At 44.5% G+C, this 27,390-nt stretch overlaps 1 protein-coding gene across 6 annotated transcripts in view; it reads right to left on the minus strand.

Moving 5' to 3' along the window:
* TNS3 (tensin 3) overlaps nucleotides 1–27,390 on the minus strand; it is a 438,738-nt gene that overhangs the window by 68,649 nt on the left and 342,699 nt on the right. For all 6 annotated transcript variants that reach the window (XM_030551450.1, XM_030551451.1, XM_030551449.1 and 3 more), the window contains 3 exons: nucleotides 8,074–8,243; nucleotides 7,557–7,683; nucleotides 7,376–7,459 (listed from right to left, as the gene is read on the minus strand). In XM_030551450.1, the coding sequence (XP_030407310.1) occupies nucleotides 7,376–7,459; nucleotides 7,557–7,683; nucleotides 8,074–8,243 (381 nt within the window). The remainder of the gene's footprint in view (nucleotides 1–7,375; nucleotides 7,460–7,556; nucleotides 7,684–8,073; nucleotides 8,244–27,390) is intronic.

Here is a 27,390-nt window from a genome sequence, read left to right on the forward strand (position 1 = left end):
AAGGGGCTCTGCATTTTAATTTAATTTTAAATGAAGCTTCTTAAACATTTAAAAAACCTTATTTACTTTACATACAACAATAGTTTAGTTATATATTAAAGACTTATAGAAAGAGACCTTCTAAAAACATTAAAATGTATTACTGGCACGTGAAACCTTAAATTAGAGTGAATAAATGAAGACTTGGCATACCGCTTCTGAAAGTTGCTGACCCGTCATGATCTATAAGTACCTACAACATGGACAGAAGATATGTAATAGCAGAGGACTCTTAGTATAATAGACAAAGGAATAACAAGATCAAACCACTGGAAGTTGAAGCTTGATAAATTCAAAAGGAAAATAAAGCACATATATTTTACAGTAAGGATAGTTAACCACTGGAACAATTTACAAAGAGCTTTAGTGGAGTCACCAGCACTTGAAGTGTTTAAAATGTGACTAGATGTCTTTCTAAAATATATTTTTTAGTTCAACCACAAGTTATTGGGCCTGATGCTGCAATTACTAAGTGAAATTCTATTGCCTATCTTATACAAGAGGTCAGACTAGATAAGCATAATGGTCCCTTCTGGACATAAGATCTATGAGACATAGCTAGGCTTGTAAGGATTAGATTTTTAAGGGTAAATGTCAATAAATATCAATTGCACGGCATACACACAAACAAATGAAAAAGTACTTCCACTGATGATTTACAGATACGCAAAGTAAGAAAAATGCCACTTGAGAATGTATTAGAGTTTGATTTAAGGATATCTACTTTGTATATTTTGACATGTGATGTTAACAATTTATGTTTCAATTATTATAAAGCTTTACATTTTTTATCTGAATGTCCACTGTCATTAAATAGTTATGAGCCCCCCAGAATTTTCTTCAACTGTGAAAATTTGAATAGATAAAAATGGAAAAAATTGCTTAAAAATCTACATTGATATTATCTGTTGAAATTATAAAAAAATAAAAATCAAATTCTGCTTAGACTGAACAGACATTTAAAGAATTATTTGTTTCTGCCATAGCTCCTTATGCCACTGCATTGACTATCTTCCTCATTGCCTATAGGACAACAGATTTTTGTTTCTAAATATACAAATAGCCCAGTGTGTTATTCTGCACTGACATTACATGCACTGACGGCAGTCTTTCCAGTGTGTTTTTCTCAATAAGGAAGGAAGAAAAAAAATAATACTGAAAGAAACAAATCAGCTATAGACATGCTGAGTACCATGAACTATGGGAAATCCTGCATCGCAGCTAATAAAAAATTAGGGGTGGGCCTAAGAAGCAAAGTTGAGATCTGGAAGTAAATTCTTCCTGAGTTCAGGGGTCTTTGAATTGGGTCTTCTCTTTAAATAATAATTTTAAAATCTTACACTTACACACCGCCTTTTTTCTGGATCTCAATGTACTTTACAAGGAAAAGTAAACATGATTACCCCTATTTTATAGATGGGGAAACTGATGCAGTTCAAACTTGACAGTGGCCCTTGCACAACAATGAACGATGCAGCAATTTAAAGTGTGGTACTATTCTGAAAAGTGACTATGTAAGAATGGTACTTTCTTACTTAATAGTTCTGCTTTTCATTCGTTAGCCCTGCAGAGCCACAGAAAAGTATTGGGGGAGGGAGAAAGAGAGTGAGTCAGGGGGAGATTCCTCCTTTGGCACATTCAATAGAATTTTTACTAAGTTCTAATCAGTGATGCCTCTGCAAAACCCTTTACAGCAACACTGAAGGCCTATTTTTGCCAGCAGAACCTGGATCGTTAGCTATGGTGCGCAAGAAGGAGAGGACAGAATTTGACTTTCTGAGCTATTTGGATATTGGCAGTCAATAAAATGAGAGAACATTTGATGTGAGTCAATGAAAGCCAATACACTTGGAGTCCCACAAAGCCATTTCTAAAGAATCCCTTTTTGGAGCAGAATCATTTTTAAAGGAAACTTTGTTTATTCAGCCAAATAGCAGCAAATTTAACAAGTTCAGAAGCACTATGAAATATGTGTTGATTTCTTTTTTGTCTTTAGCTTTAGCATTTGACATTGCTGAACCCGCTATATGTGATCTCATGGAGAAACTGTCATTGTGCAAATCTGCTGCAAGAGAATGCTTCCAACGGGCTTAAAAATGGTTCAAGAGTTGTGGTACCGTAATAATACCTAGCTCTTACATATAGTGCTTTTCATCAGTAGATGCCAAAGAACTTTACCACGGAGGTCAGTGTCATTATACCCGCTTTACAGAGGGAAACTGAGGAACAGACAGAAAGGCCACTGGCAGAGCTAGGTACAGAACCCAGGTATCTTGAGTACAGGGCTCTATCTCCTAAACCACACCACAATTTAAACAGAATATTACAAATTAAAACATTTCCATTGTTGGCTAAAGCCTTATTAGTTCAGGTTCGGCTGTCTCACTGCCAGTGTCACAACCGATGCATAGCTGCAGTAAGTAGGCTGCATCTGGCCCTATGGCAGAACTGCCACATCAACAAAAATAAGTTCCACTTTACCCAGTGAAAAGTTTTTCTTACCTTGGTGAACTTTTAAGTAGTTGAGCAGTGCTAGATGGGTTGCTCCATAAACACTTTGCGTCTGGCCTTGATCTTAGTTCATTGGCAAAACTCCAGAGTAACTTCACTAATATCAGATTTACTCCGCTTTAGTAAAACCACAATCAGGCCTCTCATGTACCAGTCACCACACACTCAGAAATTAGAAATAAAAAAACAACTACAGCATGAGATCATTTAAGTTGACCCACTTACCAATGTCAGGTGTTACTTCAGAACATCCCTGCCCAGCGATATCAAGGGAGGGCAGAGAGGACCAGACCGAAGGAGAATGGACTGTAATAGGCCGGGAGAGATAGGAGCTGGTGAAGCAGAAGCCAGGGGCAGCTGAGTAGAGAACAGAAACAGGTGCCAAGGTGTACAGGAGCAGAAGGCTGGGGGCAGAGGCAGGCGCCTAGTTGGAGGTAGAAGTATGGGGAGATGAGGGCAGACTGGGGGTATATAACCACCAGATACACTCCTTTCCAGAACCTGAAACTGAACCCAGGATTCCTCTGTCTCCAGATACTTCTGCTGTCAGTAAACAGCTGTGAAACCCATAGGCAAGGGGTAGGTGTGATTCTCTACCAGCAAAACCACATGGGATTGATTTATCTACTCCTCCCTATGCCCTGAATGGGACCAGGAGCACAGCTATTTCATGCCAGCCAAAAAATATCCCACTAGTTTTCCAACAGATTTTATTAGATACGGGAGGTTAGGGGTGGAGTACAGACCTGGATCAGAAGTCCTGCAGAGTTGGGGGGATGTGTCTGGATCTGGATGAAGATTCACGTCCAATTTTAAGAGTTTACCCCTGGGATTTTCAAAGGAAGCCTAAGGGAGTTAGGTATCCAAATAAGTGTCCCAAAGACATACAATGGATTTTGGATGCCTAACACATCAGTTATATTTATTACAGTAGTGCCTATGGACCAACAAGAAAGAGGCCCCATTTTGCTAGGGACTGTATAAACACAGAGCAAGAGACAATCCCTGTTCTCAAGAGTTTACACGCGAAAATAGACAAGACAGACACAGGCTTGGGGAAAGGGTAGAACACACAAGCAAAATGAACAAGTATGCCAAAGTGAATCCTAAACATGGCCCTTTTAAAAAGCATTCAGTAGAAGAAGACAAGGTAAATAAACTGTAATTCATTTGCAGAAGCTGACCCCGGGAGTATATTTACCTTGGACTGGATTCCTCTGAAACTATTTAAGAGTTAACTGAGTAAAGGGCAAAGCCATGCATCTGAATCATAAACAGGAATCTTGCACTCTATAGCAGAATTGCTTTATTACTGTAGATATTATTATAGCGTGTGTTGTTGTTATTGTTTGCTACTACTTAAATATTAACTAGGCAACACAGAAAGTCCCAAATACCTTACAAAAGGTAAAGGACACACTACTGCTCAAATAGTTTCAGCTGTTGTTACATAGCAATATAGGAACTAGTGTACTGGATTAAAGCAGTGGTTCATGTAATCTGCTATTCTGTTTCTGACAGTGACTAATACCAGAAGCTTCAGAGGGCTTAGGCCCTAAAACATGAGGCGTTATAGCCCTACTTTTTCCCCTCCATTGCCTACCTAATGCAACTATGGATGTTTTCTGTATCTATACCAGGGGTCGGCAACCTCTGGTATGCGGCTCGCCAGGGTAAGCACCATGGCGGGCCGGACTAGTTTGTTTACCTGCAGCCTTCACAGGTTCGATTTATGAGTGCACAGCCAAGAAGTCCTATCATGCAGTAAACTGTCCAGTTTACCCAATACCACCTGACTTACAAATAGGAAGACTGAGGAAAAGAGAAAGAATTGAGGTGGTGGAGATCTGAGCTGATCTAAGTGCTTCAGTTTAAAAGCTGCTGTGCATTAAATGTTGTGTGTTTGTGGGGGACTAAGTTGGCTAATGATCTCACTCGCATAAAGGTTTCAGTCTCTCTACTCTCTGGGCTCCCTATCTTGACGAAACACCGCTGGCTAAGCGACGTCCATTTATGAAAGCCCTGTTATCTGACACCAGATTGGGAACATGACTGTGGGGTTCTGGATAACTGAACTTCTGATAATGGTGGATGCATTGTATGAAGAAATACACTTAGTCAGTGGTGAGCTGGAGCCGGTTCCCACAGGTTCCCAAGAACCAGTTGCTAAAATTAGACCTCCGTGGAGAACCGGTTGTTAAAAGGCCAGGGAGTGGGTAAAGAACTCTGGTCTGTGGGCCGGACCATCCTGTTGCTCCCAGGATTCCCAGCTGGGGAGGTTGAGGCTCCCCTGGCCCTTCCCCTGCTTCCCCCCAGCTACCAGCAGGGCCAGCCACCGGCACCAGCTGGGCAGCTCAGCTGAGCTCCTGAGTCGAGTCGTCCTGCTGCTTTGAGCTGCCGGCAAGGTAAGAGGGGAGGGGACTGCAAGCTCTAGGGTTGCCGGGGGGGCAAGTGGGGCAATTTGCCCCAGGCCCTGCAGGGGCTCCCATCCCCATGGGTATGTTTCCCCCTGCTCCGGCCCCTCCCTCGCTTCCTCCCCCTTAAATCAGAACTTTTTATAGGGAACCGGTTGTTAAGATTTTGGCAGCTCATCACTGCACTTAGTCAAATATGCTATCTTGTTGGTGTAACTCCCACTGTTCAGAGAACACTAGAGGTTTGATAAAGAGAAGCAAAATCAAGTTTATGCAATCATACACCATCATCCAAACTACCTGACCTACAAACTGTTGCATGCAAAGTTAGGCTGGAAATCTCATGATGACAAATTATCTCATGAGATTTTTATTGGTTCCTCTTAATACTGCGGTACTTCCACTTCTGGACCCCGCGGACATCAGGAAATGTAAAAAAATAAATCAACCAAAATATTTCAAATCTCAATAAAAGTTTCAGACTAAAGTAGGATAAAGGTTTTGATCAGGCCTTATTTTCTATGAACCCATTTTGATCATCCTAAGTAACAAGTAATGTAATAAGGATGCAGAGTTCAATGTATTTTCAGCTTGATTTTCCCAGGTGTTGAGCACCTGGGGCTAGTGGGAGATGTTTGCGATAACCACCTCTGAAGATCACCTCTTAATTCTTATTTCTTTTCTTGAAGGAACATACTTAAACCTAACCAGACCCAACTTATTTTGAGCTTTCAAGAAGTAGCGTCTGTTTGATTTTTGGTTTTTGACAGATTCTCTGAACTCCATGTTCCTGTCAGAAACACCAAAACAGAAACACCAAAACACACAGGTTTTGCTTGCATTATTCCCAACTTAACCAAAGCAAGGAGATGCTGGAAATCTTACAAGGAATATTATTTCTAGCCTGACTTCCAAAGTGGATAGTTCTCTATAAGCATCAGATAAACAGACAAATCTTTTCTGTGCTTATCTGAATTAAACCAAACTTCTTACACTTTTGCGGTCTACCCAACTTATACAGCTAATAAGGAAGGAATTAATAAAAAAGGATGCAGAAAGACAAGGTGGATGGACCAACTTCTGTTGGCGAAAGGGACTAGCTTTTCAGCTACACAGAGCTCTTCTTCAGGTCCAGTTGGTTATGTGTAAGGAAGGCTCCAGGAGACAAATCTCAAAGAATCCTTGGTTCCTGGCACAGTAACTGGATGAAGAACAATGCTGCTTGTTTACACTAAAAGCTATTACATTTTCTCTAGTTTGCATCTTGTTTACATGAACAACTGACTGCAGTAGGTGCATAAATGTAACCAAGAGTATCATCTGAGCCTACGTGACTATATCACATCATTTTTTCCCTATGAAACATACAGAAATTAATTTGTGTAGGTTAGGTCAAAGTCACAGCACCATGTGTCTGCTCAGCTCCTTTATGTACATTGGTAGGAAATCAGCCGAACACCCAAAAAAATATTTTGTTAGTTTAACTAATCTCTTTACATTTTTATGCATGTGTAAGAAAAAACACTCTGAAAAGCCGAAGTCAAACAAAATATAATGGTAATGACATAGGAAGTTCTGTTTGGTCTCAGACAAAACACTACATTAAGTTGGAGTTCAGGTTGAGAGTATATATCAGTAAGTTAAGGGTAACAAAAAAATTACAGGTGTTGTAACTTGGGAAAATTCATATGTTAGGCCGAACTTAAAAGAAATCCAAATATAGAAAGATATAAAAATGCACCGTAAGGCCACAAAATAACCTTAAATAAGAGACCTTATGACAGTGGGGGCCTGGCACAGCTCTTCCCTGCGGTGCCCCTGAAATGACTCTTGTGCCAGGGAAGATGGGGGCACCTCTTACCAGGAGCAGCTTACAGCAGGTTTACAGTAGCAAAGATTTATGGCCAACCAAGGGGATTTTCTTCTGGTCATTTATAACAAGATCACACTAGACAGACCCTCTCCCTTTCCCTATGCAATCATCTACTGGAAACAAACATGCAATATGAAAATTGTTTATCTAATATCTATATTATACTGCAACAATAAACTCATCATAATATCCCTGAACTGACTAGGATGCGATTTGACTTGAGCACAGCCATCCTTTGCGTCACTTGAGAGAGGAATGACAATTATGGTGTTCTCCTCACATGAAGCCAATGCCTAAAGAAATTATAAAAATCATATCCAAAAATCTGATAATGCTATTTTGATAGATTAGTAAATTCTCTATTATTGGGCAGGCACAATGATGATTGTGCATTATCAGTTGCTTGCTCTGGCACTGCACAAAGGTACTTAACGAGGGTGAACTTTACCTCTTTCTGCAGATGATCTGCACTAGGCCACATGAGGCACACTGGGCCTTTGGGAATCTTCTAAAGGAAAAGCAGAAGTATGGTTCTTACCATGCCCAGTTCTGTACATCTCAGGCAGGCTACTGATCTGTTGGCCAGATGGACTCATTTGGCGGTAATGTGGGGGGCATTTCACTGGAAGAGAAAGAAAAGCAAATAACCCTTTTCTATAAGTTTGACATGCTAAAAGTAACACATTCATTAAAAGTAAATGATGAAGACGTTTCCTCACCATATGGTGTCTCTGGTGACACTGGAAAAGCTGGGGTTGGTGGAACAGCTTCATTCCCATTTTTGGTTGGTGAGAAGATTCCCCTGTCTATTTCATCTAGGTCTTCCTGGTAACGTGCCACATCCATCTAGAAGAGGCAAAAAGCAGTAAAATGAGTGTGTGGTAAACCCCATCAAGTCTCTGCAGTACAGTGGGCCATTTTTCATCAGATTATACAAGTTTTCGTATAATCTGATCCACTTTTACAATTGAGAGATCTCAGGACGGACACACACACACACACACACACACACACGTACGTGCAAGTCTATGTTAAAGCCTTTTTCTGATGAATAGGACTGTTCTGTTCTTCTTATATCCAGTGACTGTCAGAGATGGCACATCATGCACAAAACCTCATAATATGCTCAACTTTCGCTTATCAATGTGGGAATTTGTAATCCGACTGTGCTCCTGAATTTGGGATTCTATGCTGGCCAATCATTCACCCCATCTTGAATAATTCTTTCTTATTTACCTCTTTGGTTTCCCCTTCAGCAATTAGTGATCCTGGATTTACAGCTTGGTCTATAGCAGTAGATTTCATCCAGCCACACCTGGTATATGATGGCTGCCCTGGAACGTCATTGTCATACTGTCCAAGACTTAACTTCCTTATTCTTCCCCCTGACTCGTCTCCTGGTGAACCTGTTGCAGCAAATAAATAAATAATACAACAATAAATAAATAAATAAATAAATAAATAAATACACAAGATCTTCATTTCATTAGGCCTGCTACATGGTGCCAGTCAAGTAATTTACCACAATATCTTTAACAATAGTGATTGGCAGTCTTCAGTCACCCGTGAGGTTTCCCAGTTACTTGCCTATAACCACAGAGGAAGATGCTTGATTAGATTCAGCCTCGCTGGCACAGGTTGCTACATATTGTAGTTTCAAGGTGCTCTGAGTTCTAGAAGGTTGGGCAGTATTTCCACTGCTGCCCTTTCTAGAAAGATTAAGCTGGGAGAGGTCAGTTTTATCTGTGGATGGAATCCCACCAGTAGAAGTTGGTTAGGGTATCCAACAGCAACACCTTCTGGACGTGCTAACCAGGTTTTGGAGGTGAAGTCATAGCTGCTGCCCAGGGCTGTGATCTCCCAGATAAACAGATTTTTAGCCACTAGAGGCCCTGTGCCCTGCTGATACCAAGGGTGAATCTAGCTCTTATGTATATAATCAAATATGGTGCATTTACAGTTTTTGTACTAAAAATATTCACAATAGCTACCCTATTATGTATGTAACAAAGAAAAGTCACATCCTTCTGACGACTGAGGAATGGAACATTGCAGAATAAACCAAGACAGTAAAATGATAACAGGGAGTGAGGGAAGAATAGCATCTGTTTAAAAAAAAAAAAAAAGACAAATTCTGAAAGTGGCTATTGGAAGCAATCCCTATTTCATCATTATTGTGGGAAGTCAAGACACTAAAAGGATGCTGCAGGAGTTGTTGCTGATCAGTCAGCATAAATGTATAAATGTTTAATGCAGTACTTGAGGTACTACTGAGTGCTGCGACTGAAATGGCATATACTCCTAAAAAGTCTAAAGATGTCTCTTAAAATACTTCATAAAACATTCCGGAATTTCCAAGGGAGCCTATTTTGATTGTTTTGCATCATTTGAGATTAAGCTTTTCTGTGATAGTTTCCAACTTTAATCTAATTGCTTGGGGCAAGAAAGGACTTCTAAAAGACATCCTAAGCAGTGAGCAGTGCCAGATTCACACTGGGATTTGACACAGTGCATTACATCTAAATGAGCAGTTGGATCTGGAAAATGCATTCTCCAAACAGAATGCACTTTATGGACACATCCATTTTCTAGTCTGAAATTGCTGGCAATAACAGAAGTATGAGATCCAGCAGACAGCAGAAAAGTTTGAACCACAGCATATCGTAACTTTCATTAGGGTAGCAAGGCATGACCACAGTGCATCCATACACATTAAAAAAAAAAAAAACAAAGCCAACCATGCCTGATATCACAAACAGGTGTCTACACAGGAAAAGAATATTTTACACAACATTAAAAACATTGACTGGGCTCCCAGTGCAATACATAAGGAATTAAGAGTCAGATTCTGCTTAAATATACATGTGCCGCTCCTGCTGACATCATGGAAACTGGAGGCTGATAATCGAAGGCAGAATGTCTCCCATAAGTTATACCGTGAGATTTGCACAAGGGCTTAGCGTTGCCCAACTCTGCTCCCATGCAAATCAGTGAATGTTTTGCCATTGACTTCAGAGACAGTAATTAGGTCAATGCTGACCACTTTTGAAAAATCCTACCCATACCATATAACTTCTAAAATTAGCAGCCAGGCTTACCCAAAACATTCTAACACACAGAGCTTCATCTCGTCTATATTTAAATCTGAAGATTCTACAACAAGCTGTTTTTTAAATACAACTTTAAAAATAGTTAAAACTTTTCAAAAAATGGAAATACTGCTCACATTTTAAAGATCCACGTCACAGAAAGAACGTATCCATTAAACTCAAAATTTTAGAAACAAACTTGCTCTCCTCGAGCTACAATCAATGACTGTAGAATTTCAGAAAGAAATATTTTTGAAAATCTCCCTCTATAAGCCCAATTTCCCCTTATCATTTACTCAAAGGCAGAAGGTGCCCAAATCTCATTGACTTTCCAAGGCATCTAATTTCCTTTTGTGCCTTTGAAAATCTACAACTTCACAGACAGGGAATTATAACTATTTTGCAGACTAATCTTGAGTGATGCTAAGTGCCCTCTGAAAAATCCCAATGTGTCCAAAATTTCTACTGGAACCAGAGCCAGCGCTAAGCATAAATGGACTAAGCAATTGGTTAAGGCCCCGAGCAGGTCAAGGGCCACCCCCCCATTCATTTATTATTATAAAAATTTGCCTGTTTTAGTATTGGGGGTGGGGTGGCAAAATATTCCTGCTTAGGGACCCCAATGGGCTAGCACTAGTCCTGATTGAAACTATAGGGATGCTCAGCATTTTGTAGGATAAGACTCTTCACCAAATAAGTCACTGTCACTCCTATAGTGATACTACTGAGCATTTATGCTGGATGGTTCCCTTCTCTATTCCAGCCATCAACTAATTAGTTAAGGAGTTACTAACGTCACTCTAGAATCTGAACATATTTTTTGCACTGGAAATTTCCTTGTTTTGTTTTAAAAGTTGAATAAAGGATGGTTTATGTTCATTTCACCTCAAAATGGCTGAATGGATTTTGCTTATAACCTTCACAAGAGCTGTATTTCATCAGGGATGTTCCATGAGATTAATAAGGTAACTTCTACAAAGCCACAAATGTAGTTTGCAGAGGGTCACCTGTGCATATCTGATATGAACAGAGACTTCACAGAAGTTAGACATTTTGTCAGTATAACCTGCAGAGCTTGTGAGTGTCATAAAACCCATATATTATAAACTTCCCCAGAATATCCAATCACAGCAGTTACAAGCTCTTCGTCTGACATATAGCTTATGAGTCTTAACCTTCTGGCAGAGCTACGGGTTTAAAAAGAAGAAGAAAAGATTGCAGTGAGAACCCAGAGTTGTTCTGTGAAAACTATTGAAAAAGACCCATTTTTATTCTTCTCTACCACGTGTGTCCAGAACTGTGAAAGTTCTGGAACTAGGTAGGTAAACTCCAGGGCGCCACCTTGTGGAACATGAGGAAACAATCTACATAGAAATGTTTGCTATTTTTGATTAAAAGTGATTTAATGTTATGATTGATATTAACAAAACTTATTTAAATTAGACCAGAGGGACAAATGGAGAGAGATAGGGAGTAGAATGCAATGGGAGCAAGCATGGATCTTGAATTTAATGATGAAAGAAAGGAAAGGCATTAAAGGAATTTACAGGAGCAATGTGATCAGAGCGTGCAGCAGGAAGATGACCTGTCCTGAACAGTATTATGACGCTTTTCGAAAGCTGCCCCATTTACGGCATCAGGCATTTGTTTATGATTATCTGTTTTAAAAAAATTGAATTCTTCAATTAACATGGTGTAAAATGCTCAGAGTCAAGAGCTGCTGGAATAATTTTTCCTTTGGTCACTTCATTTACTGTTTTTCCTTATAATTTATCTTAAAATCTTGGCAGAGCTTCAGACCTATCCCAGGAGTGTGTGTTTATTTCTGAGAGTGCTTTTTGTATACTGTCTCCCACCCCCCACCACACACACAGTTAGATGCAGATATTATTTATCTTTGTAAAGAACAAATAATCGTGTACCTCGGAACTGGCACCAGACCCAGTGCCCGAAGGTTATCATTTTGCTAAGGATACATCTAACAGCAGGATGGCTGGTGGTTAAAAGTTTATCTGTGGTATTTTAACTGCTTAGCTTTCTTGGAGCACTACCAAATGACATTATGATCATTTAAAAAAACTGTCTGAAAGGCTGGTCAACAGCATTGCTTTACTTGATGCATTAGTAGTTATCTGGGCTAAACTACAAGAACTGTATTCATTCCATAGTACTAAGCTAGGTTTCTGTTTTATCCCATGTACAATTATCACCATTAAAAAGTCAACATTTCCTATCCGTTACAGGTGAGTCACATCATACGCACCTTTATCTTATGCGAATTCAACTATATGCACTTGGCAAAAAAAAGAAAAAAAGACGGTTACTCACCTTTGTAACTGTTGTTCTTCGAGATGTGTTGCTCATATCCATTCCAGTTAGGTGTACGCGCCGCGCGTGCACATTCGTCGGAAAACTTTTACCCTAGCAACTCAGTGGGCCGGCAGGTCGCCCCCTAGAGTGGCGCCACCATGGCGCTCCATATATACTCCTGCCGGCCCACCCGCTCCTCAGTTCCTTCTTGCCGGCTACTCCGACAGTGGGGAAGGAGGGCGGGTGCGGAATGGATATGAGCAACACATCTCGAAGAACAACAGTTACAAAGGTGAGTAACCGTCTTTTCTTCTTCGAGTGATTGCTCATATCCATTCCAGTTAGGTGAATCCCAAGCCTTACAAAGGCGGTGGGGTCGGAGTGAAATGTGGCAGAATAAAACTGCCGAGCCAGAGGCTACAGCCTCTCTTGACTGCTGAACCAGGGCATACTGCGAAGCAAAGGTAAGGACCGAGGACCAATGGAGCTTCGCGACAGGTCTCGTGGGTAGAAACACGAGCCAGCAAGGCGGCAGATGAAGCCTGAGCCCTGGTAGAATGCACGGTGATGTGGCTTGGGGAAATATGAGCCAAATCATAACAAGTGGGGATGTCCGCCATCACCCAAGATAAGATCCTCTGAGAGGAAAAACAAGCAAGCCCTCCCTTTGGCCCGCTACCGGGGCAGAGCTGGGGCACCTTAGGAAATGATTCTGTCACCACAATATAATGCGAGCACTCCACAGATGTCCAAGGAGTGCAACGGTTATGCCCATTGCGTTGAGCTGTGGGTAACATGAAAGGCCAAAACACCTTAGGGAGGAAAGCCGGGTGCGGTCATAACTGCACCTTGTCTTTGTGGAACCTTCGTAAGAGCTCTGATCTCAGAGACCCGTCTGGCCAAGACTAGGTTGAGGTCCCAGGGCGGGGCTGGGCGGCGCACCCGAGGGTGCAAGCGCTCCAAGCCCTTGAGGGACCTCGAACCCATAGAGCGTGGGACACTGAACGTCCATCTTAGCCTGCTGGAAGGTAGGGATGGCCACTGAGAGTATCCTCAGCGATGATACCGCCAGATCCTGCCGCTGAAGGCCAGAGGCAGGCCAAATAGAGGGGATTGAGACCTCAGCAGGAGCAAGATCGAGTGTACTGCAGCTGTAAAGGAAACGCTTCCACCTGGCTCGGTACGTTGACCAGGTGGAAGGCTGCCTGTCACCCCGACTCAGGTACGCAGGAGCCACCGTGAGGCGAAGAGGCTGCAGGTCCGAGTGACGAAGCCTGTCATTGCCCTGAGTGATGAGGTCTGGGCTGACAGGCCGAGCAACGTGGTATGTCAGTGCTGCCTGGACCACTCTGGAGTGATCATGATGATGCACGCTCTGCCCCTGCGGAGTTTGAGCAGGACGTAACGAACCAGTGGGAACAGTGGGGAGGCATAATGCAGATGGCCGTTCCACGGCATCAGGAATGCGTCCAAGATCGATTCCGAGGAGAGACCTTGGAAGGAGCAGAACACCTGGCATTTCCTGCTCTCGCGGTGAGCGAACAAGTCTGTGTGAGGAACCATCTCCACTTCCGGAAAGCGGGACGCCTCACATGGGGCAGAGTGATCACTCGTAAGACAGGAAAAACCTGCTGAGTCAAAGAGTTAAGACGTTCCGAACGCCTGGGAGAAAGGACGTCGCCGGCTCCATCGAGTGGGCCATGCAAAAGACCCGGAAATGGATGGCCTCCTGACAAAAAAAAAGGGGGAAGGACTATGTCCCCCCTGAATACTTATGAAGCACCTGGCCATTGTGTCGGCTGTAAACACCGAGATACAACGGCCTCGCAGCTGCCGCTGGGACCCCTGGCATGCCAGGCGGACTACTCTCATTTTTGGGGCATTAATGAGTAATGCCAGCTCCCTAGAAGACCGAAGGCCTTAAGCTCGGAGGTGACCATGAGCACTCGAGCAGAGAGATGATGCGTCCGCCGTCAGGGGCAGTGAGGGCTGGGGCGGATGAAACCGCATCCCTGTCCACACCAAGGAGGGAGTTAGCCACCACTCTAGGGAGCCTAAGGCGTTCGAGGGAACGGTGACTACCATGACCACTGGCTCCCTGTCCAAGCGGTACGCCGAGGTGGGCCGGACTTGGAAAGGACGGAGGCGGAGCTTGGCGTGTTTGGTTACAAACTTGCGGGCAACCATGGACCCAGGAGACTGAGACAAGAACGAGCTGAGGTCGTTGGGAAGCCTTCAGACCTCAGATGATTGTTGCCATCGCCTAAAACCGCAGTTGTGATAAGCAGGCTCCGGCTAGGTAGGAGACCAAGAGAGCCCCTAGGAAGCCCAACCTCTGCGTGGGAACCAGAGTGGATTGCTCTATAGTAATCATCAGGCCTTGATCTGTGAATAAGACCGTGACGATGCCCACGGGCTGAGTGGTTTGTGTCTCAGAGTCTCCTCGGATAAGCGAATCGTCCCAATACGGAAAAACGCATATCCGACATCAGCGACGGTAGGCGGCGACTATGGCCGTAAACCGGGAGTATTCACCGCTGGCTATAAAGCGGAGGCATCTCCCGTGCGGAGGGAAAATGGCATTGCAAAAGTACGCGTCCTGCATATCCAGGGCGGCATAGTAGCCCCCAGGAGGCAAGGATGGAATAATGGTTCCCAGGGATACCATGCAGAACTTCAACCTTATCCCAAACCGGTTGAGTCCATGCAGGACCAGGGAGGTCTGAGACCTGTGTTCGAGTGGGGGACTAGGGCATAACGGAAGTAAAACCCCTAGCCCCTTTCGTCCGCTGAAGGGGGACAGGGCTGGAGCAATTTAAAGGTGGTACCTATGCTCCATCGTGCGCAGGACCCAGCGATCTAAAAGTAACTGGGGCCATGCCAGGAGAAAGCGGGATCAGGATCCCGTCCTGCGACTGGTACACCGCCCTCCGGCGAACCTTGGAAGGTCCGTCTTTTGTCCCAGTGGTAATTGCGAGGGACCTTGACTTTGGCTTTTTAGGGGGCCTGACGTTTGTCTGCGACCACCTTGGCCTTGCCGTTTTCCAGAGTTCTGCCTCTGGCTAGGCACAGAGTATGGCGGCTGGGGCCATAAAGGCCTGCGTTTGGTCGCTGGCGTATACATGCTGAGACGCATTAGGACCCTATTGTCCAGCAGGCTTCGCAGTCTGGGGCTGTCTCTGCCGCGAAGATGCCTTTACCAACGAAGGGTAAATTCTTTCCCCCGTCCTCCAAGACGGCAGCGAACTCCAGGTGGGAGGTTCGAGGGAGAAACTCCTCCACCCAGGTGCTATAATTATCGCAGCTAAGCAAGGCTTGTTGTTTTGCTACCCAGAGGTGCAGGGCCCCTGCAGAGTACACCTTGCATTCGCCAAGGCTCTTTCTGCTGCGGGGCTGGCGCCCGCTGGCCATCATATCAGGATCGTGGTCCTGAGCATAAAATCTGTGCATATGGGCTGACACGGATGCGTGTCCGGACGGCCATGGAGGTACTAAAAGAAGGCACGGGCCGAGTCTCTGACTCACTCGGACCTTGCCCAACTCGGCACCGGGGACCGGCATCGGGAAGCGTACCGGTACCTGGAACGAGATCCAGACCCGCAACCAGAACGGTGTCGGGAGGTCGACCGAGATCTCGAGGCTCGGAGAAGAGCTACAGGAGTCAAGGTACCTGCCCCGGTGCCAAATGTCGGAACGGTGCCGATAGCGGGTCGGCGAACGGGATACCGACCGGTGCAGCGAGTGTGACCAGTACCGAGGAAAACAGCACCGGGACTGCCAGTGGTGTCCGGCGTGCCGACAGGACTTGGAGTGTCTGCGGGACCGTGATCATGAACGGTGCCGCTCTGCTGTACTGACAGGGGACAGTCCCTTGAAGAGACTATATTACCCGTACCGGCGGTGCCCGGGTCAGGCAGCACTGACTCTGTCATGGCACTGAGAGCCCTCGCCATTGGTAACATCTCCGGCGTGCAGGGAACAGCAGGCTCAACCACAGTGCGTACTGGGGAGCTGTCAGGCACCGGATTCGACGGCCCTCGTGGGGCCGGGATCCACGGTACCGAGGTCATCAGAGCTTCGGTAGGAGCCGGTGCCGGGCGAACCGAGTTAGATAAGCTGTCTGGCTGCGGTGCCGTCAGCACTGAAGCAGCGGGAGTAATACGCTCAACCACGGCGCGTGCCGGGGAGCCGTCGGGCACCGGATTCGATAGCCCTTGTGGGACTGGAATCGACGGTGCCGATGTTGTCGGTGCCTCAGAGGCTTCGGTTGGCATGGAAGCAGCCGGAGCAGGAGCTCAACCACGGCGCGTGCCGGGGAGCCGTCAGGCACCGGATTCTACGGCCCTTGCGGGACCGGGATCGACGGTGCCGACGTATCGGTGCCGCAGCAGGTGTCGGTGCCGGGCGATCCGACTTAGACTAGCCCTCTGGCTGCGGTGCCGTTGGCACGGAAGCAGCCGGAGCATTAGCTCGACCACGGCGCGTGCCGGGGAGCCGTCAGGCACCGGATACTACGGCCCTCGCGGGACCGGGATCGACGGTGCCGACGTCATCGGTGCCGCAGCAGGTGCTGGTGCCGGGCGATCCGACGTAGACGAGCTCTCTGACTGCGGTGCCGTTGGCACGGAAGCAGCAGGAGCAATACGCTCAACCACGGCGCGTGCCGGGGAGCCGTCAGGCACCGGATTCTACGGCCCTTGTGGGACCGGGATCGACGGTGCCGACGCCATCGGTGCCGCAGCAGGTGTCGGTGCCGGGCGATCCGACGTAGACGAGCCCTCTGGCTGCGGTGCCGCTGGCACGGAAGCAGCAGGAGCAATACGCTCAACCACGGCACGTGCCGGGGAGCCGTCAGGCACCGGATTCTACGGCCCTTGTGGGACCGGGATCGACGGTGCCGACGCCATCGGTGCCGCAGCAGGTGTCGGTGCCGGGCAATCCGACGTAGACGAGCCCTCTGGCTGCGGTGCCGCTGGCACGGAAGCAGCAGGAGCAATACGCTCAACCACGGCGCGTGCCGGGGAGCCGTCAGGCACCGGATTCTACGGCCCTTGTGGGACCGGGATCGACGGTGACGACGTCATCGGTGCCGTAGCAGATGTCGGCGCCGGGCGATCCGACTTAGACGAGCTCTCTGACTGCGGTGCCGTTGGCACGGAAGCAGCAGGAGCAATACGCTCAACCACGGCGCGTGCCGGGGAGCCGTCAGGCACCGGATTCTACGGCCCTTGTGGGACCGGGATCGACGGTGACGACGTCATCGGTGCCGTAGCAGATGTCGGCGCCGGGCGATCCGACTTAGACGAGCTCTCTGGCTGCGGTGCCGCTGGCACGGAAGCAGCAGGAGCAATACGCTCAACCACGGCGCGTGCCGGGGAGCCGTCAGGCACCGGATTCTACGGCCCTCGTGGGACCGGGATCGACGGTGCCGACGTCGTCGGTGCCGGGCGAGCCATCTTAGACGAGCTGTCTAGCTGTGGTGCAGCTGGCACAGAAGCAGCAGGAGCAGTAAGCTCTACCACGGCGCGAGCCGGGGAGCTGCCAGGCACCGGATTCCATGGTCCTGGCGGACTGGAATCGAGGGAGCCGAAGTCATCGGTGCCTCTGCAGGTGACGGTGCCGGATAACGCAACTTAGGCGAGCTCTCTGGCTGCGATGCAGGTGGCACGGAAGTAGCGGGAGCAGGGGGCTCAACCACGGCGCGTGCCGGGGAGCCGCCAGGCACCAGCAGGAATCGTAGACTCTCTCGACCTCGGAAGAAGGGAGCGGTGCCGAGTCGACATCGGTGCCGGCGACGGTCGGTGCCGAAAGGCCTTGGTGGTACCGGCGGGGTCCGGTGCCGAGGAGGCGCTTCTGCCCGCCGCTTGAACATCGCTCGGCGCCCAAGGTGGAGGGATAAGTGAAAGTCCCGCACCTTTTTGTTCTCGGCTTAAAAGCCTTGCAAATGGGGCACTTATCTGTGATTCCCTGAGGCACTTCAAATAGGGGTCATGTAGATCTCTCTTCGGCCGCGGCTTCTGGCAAGCCGGGCCCCTTTTAAAACCCGGTGAGCCATGCATGGCTCCGGCACTGGGCTCATGGAAGGGGCTACTTCCTGAACCCCGCTAACTAAACTAACCATGTTAGCAAAGAAAATACGTATAACCATACAAATATATATATAAAAGTGTTATAACTGCATAATTATATACGAGAAAACGAGTAGCTAGGGAAGTGGAGGTCAGCTAAGCCGCGCTCCACTGTTCCAACGACCGACACGGGCGGTAAGAAGGAACTGAGGAGCGGGTGGGCCGGCAGGAGTATATATGGAGCGCCATGGTGGCGCCACTCTAGGGGGCGACCTGCCGGCCCACTGAGTTGCTAGGGTAAAAGTTTTCCGACGAATGTGCACGCGCGGCGCGTACACCTAACTGGAATGGATATGAGCAATCACTCGAAGAAGAATAATAAGATACCTGTCAATAGTGTGGGTGATTCCATCCAATGAATGTATGCCCCGGAGTGAGCCGTGAGATGCTAGACATGAATCTGCTGTTTCCTCAGTTGGTCTCAGTTCCCATGTGCCTCTCAGTGTGAGCATCTCACGACGCTGAGTGTGATTCTAGTGTTTAAAGGTATGTATTTTTCATACAACATGGCTCCTAAACGCAAGCCAACTACTTCATCTGGTGCTCAACCGAAGAAACAGCGATCTGTTCCAGTGCTGGTGGAAAAACTGGCTCTGTTGGTCTTATTGAGAGATGATATGTCGGTCTCCAATGTGGCACGTAAATATGGCAATGAATCTAGCATCCATGCCATCAAGATTTGAGAGAGAGAAATTTGTCAAGCCGTGGCATCAAGTGCTCCAATAACTGCTAAGGTGATGAGCCAGGAGCGTGATAAGACTTCAGTGAAGACTGAAAAGGCATTAAACTTATGGTTGGAAGACGTGAACCATAAACTTGTGCCTATCAATGGCAACACGTTACAAGAAAAGGCTCTTAGCCTCTACGCGCTGTTCAAACCTCCTGCTGAAGAGGGACAGCCTTCTAATGAGAAGGAATTTAAAGCCAGCCAAGGTTGGCTTAACAGTTTTAGGAACCACTTCAACCTCAAAAACGTGCAGACTACTGGTGAAGTTGCACCTGCCAATGAAGAGGCAGCAAAAGCCTACCCTGAACAATTAAAGAAAATCATAGAAGAAAAGGGCTCTCTTCCGGAACAAGTTTTTAATGCTGACGAGACTGGGCTCTTCTGGAAAAAAAATGTCCAACTGCACTTACATTTCGAAATCAGAAAGACAAGCCCCTGGCTTCAAAGCAGCTAAAGACCATGTCACTGTGTTGTTTTGTGGCAATGTGGCTGGGCATTTAATAAAGCCGGGCTTGCTCTATAGGCCTGCAAATCCTAGTGCCCTAAAAGGCAAGAACAAAAATCTCCTGCCTATGTTCTGGCAGTCAAATAAGGTCCAAATTGTCCTTATATTTACAACAGGGACTAACTATGGATGACTTTTTATTAGTGACCACTGTAGCTGGCAGCGGTACAGCTCAGCGGCACAGAGCATCAAGGTACAGAAAATTTAGTTCTGCCAGTCACCACCAACTTTTAAAAGCTTTCTCCTGTTTGTGAAAACAGTTAACCAACAGCCTGACCTAAAGCCCAGAAAAGTTAAGAGGAGTCTTTAACTTCAGTGAGCTTTGTGCAACTGTATAAATTCATCTTCTTTGTTTTGAAACTGGATTTTTGGAACGAATCATTAAAAAGAACAAAACTGGGTGAAAAAACAAATTTTTATTCATTAGGGGGTGAAATTCGTCTCTGCAGAGGGGTCTGTACTCCCTTTTAAGTATCTGTACCCCTTTTAAGTATCACTTTTCCCTTTCTAAAAATCTTTTAACAAGAGCAATTTATCACAGCAAAGCTAATTACACCTGATAAAGGGCACTTTGAACAACTGTTTTCAGTAGGTTTGGAACCAAACCACTCACATGGGAATCAATGGCATAACAGCATTTCTTTTGTTGAAAATCGCTTAATTTTCACTTTCCCCAGGTTGCCACTACAAATAAATGGCAATAATTTTTAGCCGTAATATAGAATTTGCCCATCTGTAGACCCCATGGAATAGGACCTCTTTGTGCTATATTCCAATTCAGTACCTTTAATCAGACGACAGGGTTTCCCCTCCCACTTGTGTACACATACCACACACAAATATAGACAATGGCACACACACTCTGTAGTTTTTCAGTTAAGGACCTACATCTACATTAAATTATTGCTTATAAAATATATATGTAAAAACAAAAATACCACCAACTTCATTTCCAAATTCAACTGTAAAACTGTCTTTAATTTATAGTTTATTTTGACAAAGCAAATTACAATAGAGAGCTTAAACTGAAGTTATTTTCCTTGATAAATTTTTACCAAAGATTACTGAGCAGGAAGAAGGGAGTTCAGAATCTTTCTCTCAAATTATAAAATCTTTTAGTGGTCACCACTGTGGAATGAAGCTATAGGTCAAATTAAACACACAGAAATAATGCAGGAAACTCCTTTAATCTTGCTTTTTTTATCCAGTCACAAATAAACAATCACAAATCAAGTTTTTACAGTACAGATGAATTTCGTTGATTTATACTTAGCCATTAAAGTTGTCAGAGTTGTCAACATCTTTAAATTTACAGTCATCTCAAGGACACCAAGCTGTATTTGGTTCAAAGTTTTAAACTCTGCCACAATTTTTAAGTGCTCCTATGCCATATAATTCAGCATATGTGGTTTATTTATTTAACAAATGTGTGTTTAGAGTGGTTTCTTCATTAGCACCTTCAGCCTGTGTTTTGCGCAGCTGGAGTGTATTAAGTCTTTCTTGACACAATAAAATATCGTTGATTATAAAAAATTACAGGCTTAAGCTAGAATTGACAAGGTGAAGAAAAAAATCAACATTAGTGCTTTTTGCACAGACATGAGAGACCTTCTCTCCTGACACTGTAACTCACTGCCTAAATGAGATTCCTGAATGATGTAAACGGAGACTTACTTCCAATACCAAAACACTTACACATCCAATGGAGACTTACTTCTAGTACTTCCTCTTCCATAACTATTGTACGTGGCAATTTTTGGTTCAAATGCTTTTTTAGGTATATGATGCTACTGTGGAGGAGATCTGACATATAGCATGAATTGTAATACAATACAGGGAACTTGGTGGTGTTTGAATATGAAGGTTAATTTAATTGAGAAATTCAAATATTATTAAGAACATGCTCTGCCCTACAACTGACTATTTATACTTCTTCATCTAATCTGACAAAATGCAGTTTCCAGGGTAATAATTCCACAGTTGAATAATGTCATCTTATTCTCTGAAGATATTTAAATCTTATGTTGCTAAATGACAAATACCATGTTTTGACAATACTAAAAGCACTGAGCCTCAAGCTATGGAAACATAGCCAGTGACATGAAAATACCATGGTCTGAGCCTTACATTTCAGAAGTTTAGTCACTTTTTTGTAAAGTTATTATCCTTAGTAATCTAACCTTCCACTCACTGAAAGGAAATAATCCATGGAGCCCGCAAAGGACTATATACATACCCATAGACAGTTGGAAAGATCTGAATGCCTATTATTGCTATTATAGGAGGCCAACTGACAACTCTCCAGCACTACCTACTATAAAGAATTCAAAGAAGACCCCAACACCACAATTTACTGAGGAATTTAAGGATATCATCAAATCCTTCTCCAAACAGCTTCAAGAGAAACTCTACAACAAATAAGAGAAACTCTTATTCCCCAAGAACCCATTCCAGAGACGTTCTACATGCTTCCCAAAAATACACAAATAATGGAACCTAGGCAGACCCATCATATCTGGTCACAGCACTCTGACTGAAAGAATATCAGAACTCATAAAAACCACTCTCAAACCACACACTGCACAAAGGGCCATCTTCCTCCAGGACACACCTGACTTCCTCAACAAACTCCACATTAACAACATCCCCAGAACACCATCCTTCCCACTGTGGATTTCACCTCCTCATATACCAACATCTTTCATAATTATGGTATAGCTGCCTATCTCAAATATTTACAAGACAATGGACAGCCCTCAGATATTCCATCCTCATCAATAACAATTTTACATTCAACAACAAACACTTTGTTCAAACCATGGGAGAAGCCATGGGTACTAGGATGGTTCCCCAATATGATAACTTCTTCATTGGCCACCTTGAAGAAGAATTTCTGGACAAATGCACTATGAAGCCAATTATATACCTGATACATCAATGACATTTTCATCCTTTGGACAGATGATTTAAACTCCCTGATAGATCTCCACCACAACATTAACAATCACCACCCATCCATTAAACTCTCACTGGAACACTCCCACACTACCATCAACTTCCTGGACACCATGATCAGCTTCCGCAATGGAATCCTACAGACAACTATATACAATAAACCCAAGGATCACCCCACCTACCTTCATAGACCCAGTAATTACCCCAAACACACCAAGAAATCTTATCTGTGGCCAGACACTCAGCTATCATAGAATATACTCTGAGGAGAAAGTTTGAAATATATACCTCAACACACTCAAAACCACCTTGACCAAACAAGGACACTCCACCAGAGAAGTAGATCACACCATGGAATTGGCCACTCAAATCCTCTGTAGAACCTGCTTCAATACAGAAATAAAACTCTCTCCGACCGCACACCCCGTTGCCATCTACCACCCCACATTGGAACACATACAAGGTATAATCAAAACAACTACAACCTATACCCATGGGGACCCAACCTGAAATAAATTTTTCCTTAACTTCCTCTTCTGGCCTTTAAACACTCCCCACCCCACAACCTCCAAGCAAAGCCCTAAGAACATGCAATGATTTTTAATTTCAAATTATTACATTTCTCTATAGAAAGCAAGCAAGAAAGCAAGCAAGCAAAAAAGGATTCTCTAAGCATACTGTAGCCCCAAAACATTGTAAAAGCTTTTCTTCTTTGAAGCTCCTTTGCCCCTAGTCATCATCTAGAATCATTACTGAGCATCCCTAACTGTGTTTATGTGACCCCTTAAATAACATTTCCGTTATCAGGGTGCACATGATATTATGGGACTGAGACTGGTCTCACTGACACAAGCAGTAACCAAGAGTTACCCCACTGAAATTAATGGCATTACACTGGTGTAAAACCACTCTAAATGAAAGCAGAATCTAGTCCAAAGTTACCCAAGGCTAGAATTACAAAGAAACTTAGGAACCTAGAAAATCACTGGGATTCACAAAGCCTCAGTTTGTCACTAGGTTCTGCATACGATGAATGGGGGGAGAGAGACGGGTGCCTCAGAAGGGATTCACAAAAGCCAGCATGCATGGCAGTGCCTTGTCTATGCTAGCTAGCCAATGAGAGATGCCAACGTGAGGAGTGTGTGCTAAGACCCAGAGATAAGCGCCTACATTCTCAGCTGCTTGCTCTCTCTTTGGCCCAGTGCTGAAGCTGTTCCACTGTGAATAAATTAATTAAAGAACAACTGGACCAGAGTGAAGGTGTAAGAGCAAACATGAAAATGTCTCTGCACTCATCTGGGCAGCAGGAGACCCAGGATCCACTCCCCTTGCTCTATTAAAAAAAAAAAAAATCATTTATCCACGATACAACAGCTTCAACAAGGGAGACTGAAGGAACCTCACAGCAGCATATTCCACAGCCCAGTGGTTAGGGCACTCATCTGAGAGGCAGCAGATCCATGTCCAAATCCCTTCTCAGGCCAGGGGGGGCGCTTGTGCTGGGTGTTGTCCTACAACCCAAGTGAGGACCCTAGCTACTGCTGCTGGCCTGCTGATCCTGGTCCTCCAGCACAGCCTCATCTATTTCCCCTGTGAAAAATTCCTGGGTCCTAAAAGCCAAAATTTGGGTGAATAAAAATAGGTAGAATCTAAACCCTGGCTTTTTCAAAACCCTGAGCATCTTTTAGGGAAAATCAGTAAATATGAAACTGGGTATGCTTGTTAGAATTTAAATTAAGAGAAAATCACTTTTTCACAAAATAGGCTGCTATATCCCATGAAATCACCAATCACATCCACACCTACTCAGAAAGGTAGCAAGACAGAGATAGAACACACCAAACTTGTGATACAGAGGAAAGGAATCTTGACCTGTAGACTAAATATCAAGAGATCCCAGAATCTGTGTTAGTGAAAAGTCTGGACAAAACTATGCAATGTGCATCACACATTAGAAAAGAGTCCAGACTGACACATTTACTGTAAACCTGATGTTTAGAGGACTCCCAACCTGGCTTTTCTTTTTGTATGGGATTCCCATTACGCAGGAACAAAATAAGAAGGCCGTATCAGATGTATGAAAAAGAAATTAAATTGGTTAAACAGACTGTGTTCTACTTCCATAGCCAAAATTTGGAGTTTTAAACTGCATTTTCTAACACATAATTACTTAATCCTAAAATTCATTTCAGTGTCCACGTGATTTATCTTATAATGAACAGCTGCTAGAAAAAGCAAGGTGTTTTAGTATTTAAGCTGTGATCTGTGCAACATACAGTATTTACTAGATATTCTGCTTTTGCTTAACACAAAGTTATACCTACTGTTTGAAATGCAGAGATGAAAGCAGTTCAATTTTCAGATCTGGCCTTTAGCTAATAGCAAATCAGTTGTTACAAAGCTAAATGACAACAGAAGGCTTATAAGAGCAGTGAGAACTTACAGTGGAACCATGAAGGTAAAGCTTTCACTTCCAAACTGTAAGAGCTAACACATTTATTCCCAATAGTAATTCTAAACAGAAGGCAGCTTTACATCAGTTTCAATCCTTAATGAAAAAACCACAAAGGTTATTACATCAAATTACAATGCTAGAAACATATATAGGAAGACTGTGCTATAGGTCAATATGAGGGGGGTATTAGCACTTCATTATGTGCTGTTGCTTGATAGAAAAGTATTTTTATGTACAGTAACTCCTCACTTAACATCGTAGTTATGTTCCTGAAAAATGTGACTTTAAGTGAAACAATGTTAAGCGAATCCAATTTCCCCGTAAGAATTAATGTAAATGGGGTTGGGGGGGGTTAGGTTCCAGGGAAATTTTTTTTTGCCAGACAAAAGGCATTATATACAGGTATAAGTTTTAAACAATTTAAAAGAAACAATTTAATACTACAATCATCACTGCTGAGTACGAAGCTTGGTTGAGGTGGTGGAGTTGGAGAGTGGAAGAGGATGGATTGTCTGGCTGCTCCTCTTGCTGTTCTTGCAAGCACAAGCATTGACTTTGTCGGGGCAGGGGGCTCAACCCTTGGCCCATCCACTCCACCCCTTCCCCCAAGTGCCTACCTTTAAACCACCTCTTCTTCCCCCCCCTCCTCCCCCTTTATTTCGCACACTGCATCCTCGTTCCTCCCCACTCCCTCCCCTCCCTTCTGAACACTGGAAGCCAGATGATTGCGACAGGCAGGAGGCGAGGGAGAGGGGGAAGGTGCTGATCTGTGGGGTCTGCCGGCAGGCGGGAGGAGCTGTGAGGATGGGGACGAGGGCCTACGAGGGCTTAGGGAGGCAACCAGCTGTGGAGAAAGCAGGTAGCCAAACGTAAGAGTGGAGCACTGCACAACTGTAAATGAGCAAGTTCCCTAATTGATCAGCAAAGTAACAACGTTAACCGGGACGACTTTAAGTGAGGAGTTACTGTAATTTTAAAGTAAATGGCAAGGTGAACAGAGCTTATGTACATGTGGTGTTGGTTTATTCTCAATCAAAAGAATAAATATTTAAAGTCCATGGTCCCAGGCACAAATGGGATATAACTGATTACTTCTTTGGACAAGATACTCACTCAGCACATAAAAATCATTTGCTGCCTGCCCTGTTGGACAAATGTGTGAAGGGCTGTATTATTAAAATGTCAAGGTGGTAGATGGATTTTGGAGTTTAAATATAGCAAACTAGGATTAATAAAAGTTAAAACTGATAACTCCTTTCTGATGGAGCTCAGGAAGCCTTGCCCACTGTTTCAACAATGGGTTCACTCAGTACATTACTTTTATTTCTCAAGCAGTATTCCAAAAATAAGTCTCTCTGGAAATTTTAAATAATTTTAACATTGTCCTTTCACAACAGACAGTGGTAATATCTAACAATTAATATATTTTTTTGGCAATAGTGAAACACAAATGAAAATTTATCCTGACATCTGTTTGACTACAATCAAGTAACAGAACTTCTCACAGGAGGTAGTATATCAAAAACCTAAGATGTGGCTGCTTGTAGATAAGTATCAGTTTACCATGTGCCCTCAAGTTCAAACACACACACATTTTGGATGACACTCTTACCCCATTCCAGCACCTATATACTGAGTAAAAGGGCCAAAAACTATAAAGCGGCCTAGGAGCCTCTCTGCACAGGAAGCATGGAAGACAGCCATGTGGCTGCCTTCTGAGGACCCCTCACAAGCTCTGGCATAGAGGGATTATGTGGGCAGAAAGATTATTTTAGGGGGCATGGCTACTGCAGAAATTCCAGGCTATAGGGCTGTTCAGAAAGGATGCCATAACTTAGGCCCACAGAACAATCTAAAATATGCTGGGGCCACTACCAGACTTTGGGGTGGGGGTCAGTATAATGAAGGGCTTTTACTAATAGGTAAAGATATTGTTTAACTGGAATTCTCTGTTTCTCTGCCAGGTTTATCTGGGCTCACAGGAGATGGATGAAATATCTGACTATGTCTTTGGTTAATTATCCCCAACCCCCCAATTTATTAACTTACTCACTAAACCAAAAGGAAATTAAATCTCTCATTGACCCTTTTGACTTCTGAACTCCAGGTTTTCCTGGGACAAGTTTGAAGGAAAGGCTTTGTTACTCATTGAGCCAGTGTGTTCAGACTCTATGCTGGGTCTTGCAAGGTTTTTTGACTCCGTGGTTTCAAGCAGGAAGCTGTGTGAAGAAGGGACAACATTCTTCAGAGTGCATGCTGCCTCTAGCGTTGATTTCAACACTCGGGAAATGGGGAAAAAACCTGCCAAGGCTGCAGGTTGTAAAAAAGACCCTCTTTGGGAATGTTTTCAAAAAATTCCAGTGCCCCTGAGTAAAAGAGGTATG

The sequence above is a fragment of the Gopherus evgoodei genome, chromosome 2 (genome assembly GCF_007399415.2).
Source record: "Gopherus evgoodei ecotype Sinaloan lineage chromosome 2, rGopEvg1_v1.p, whole genome shotgun sequence".
NCBI classification, from domain to species: Eukaryota; Metazoa; Chordata; order Testudines; family Testudinidae; genus Gopherus; species Gopherus evgoodei.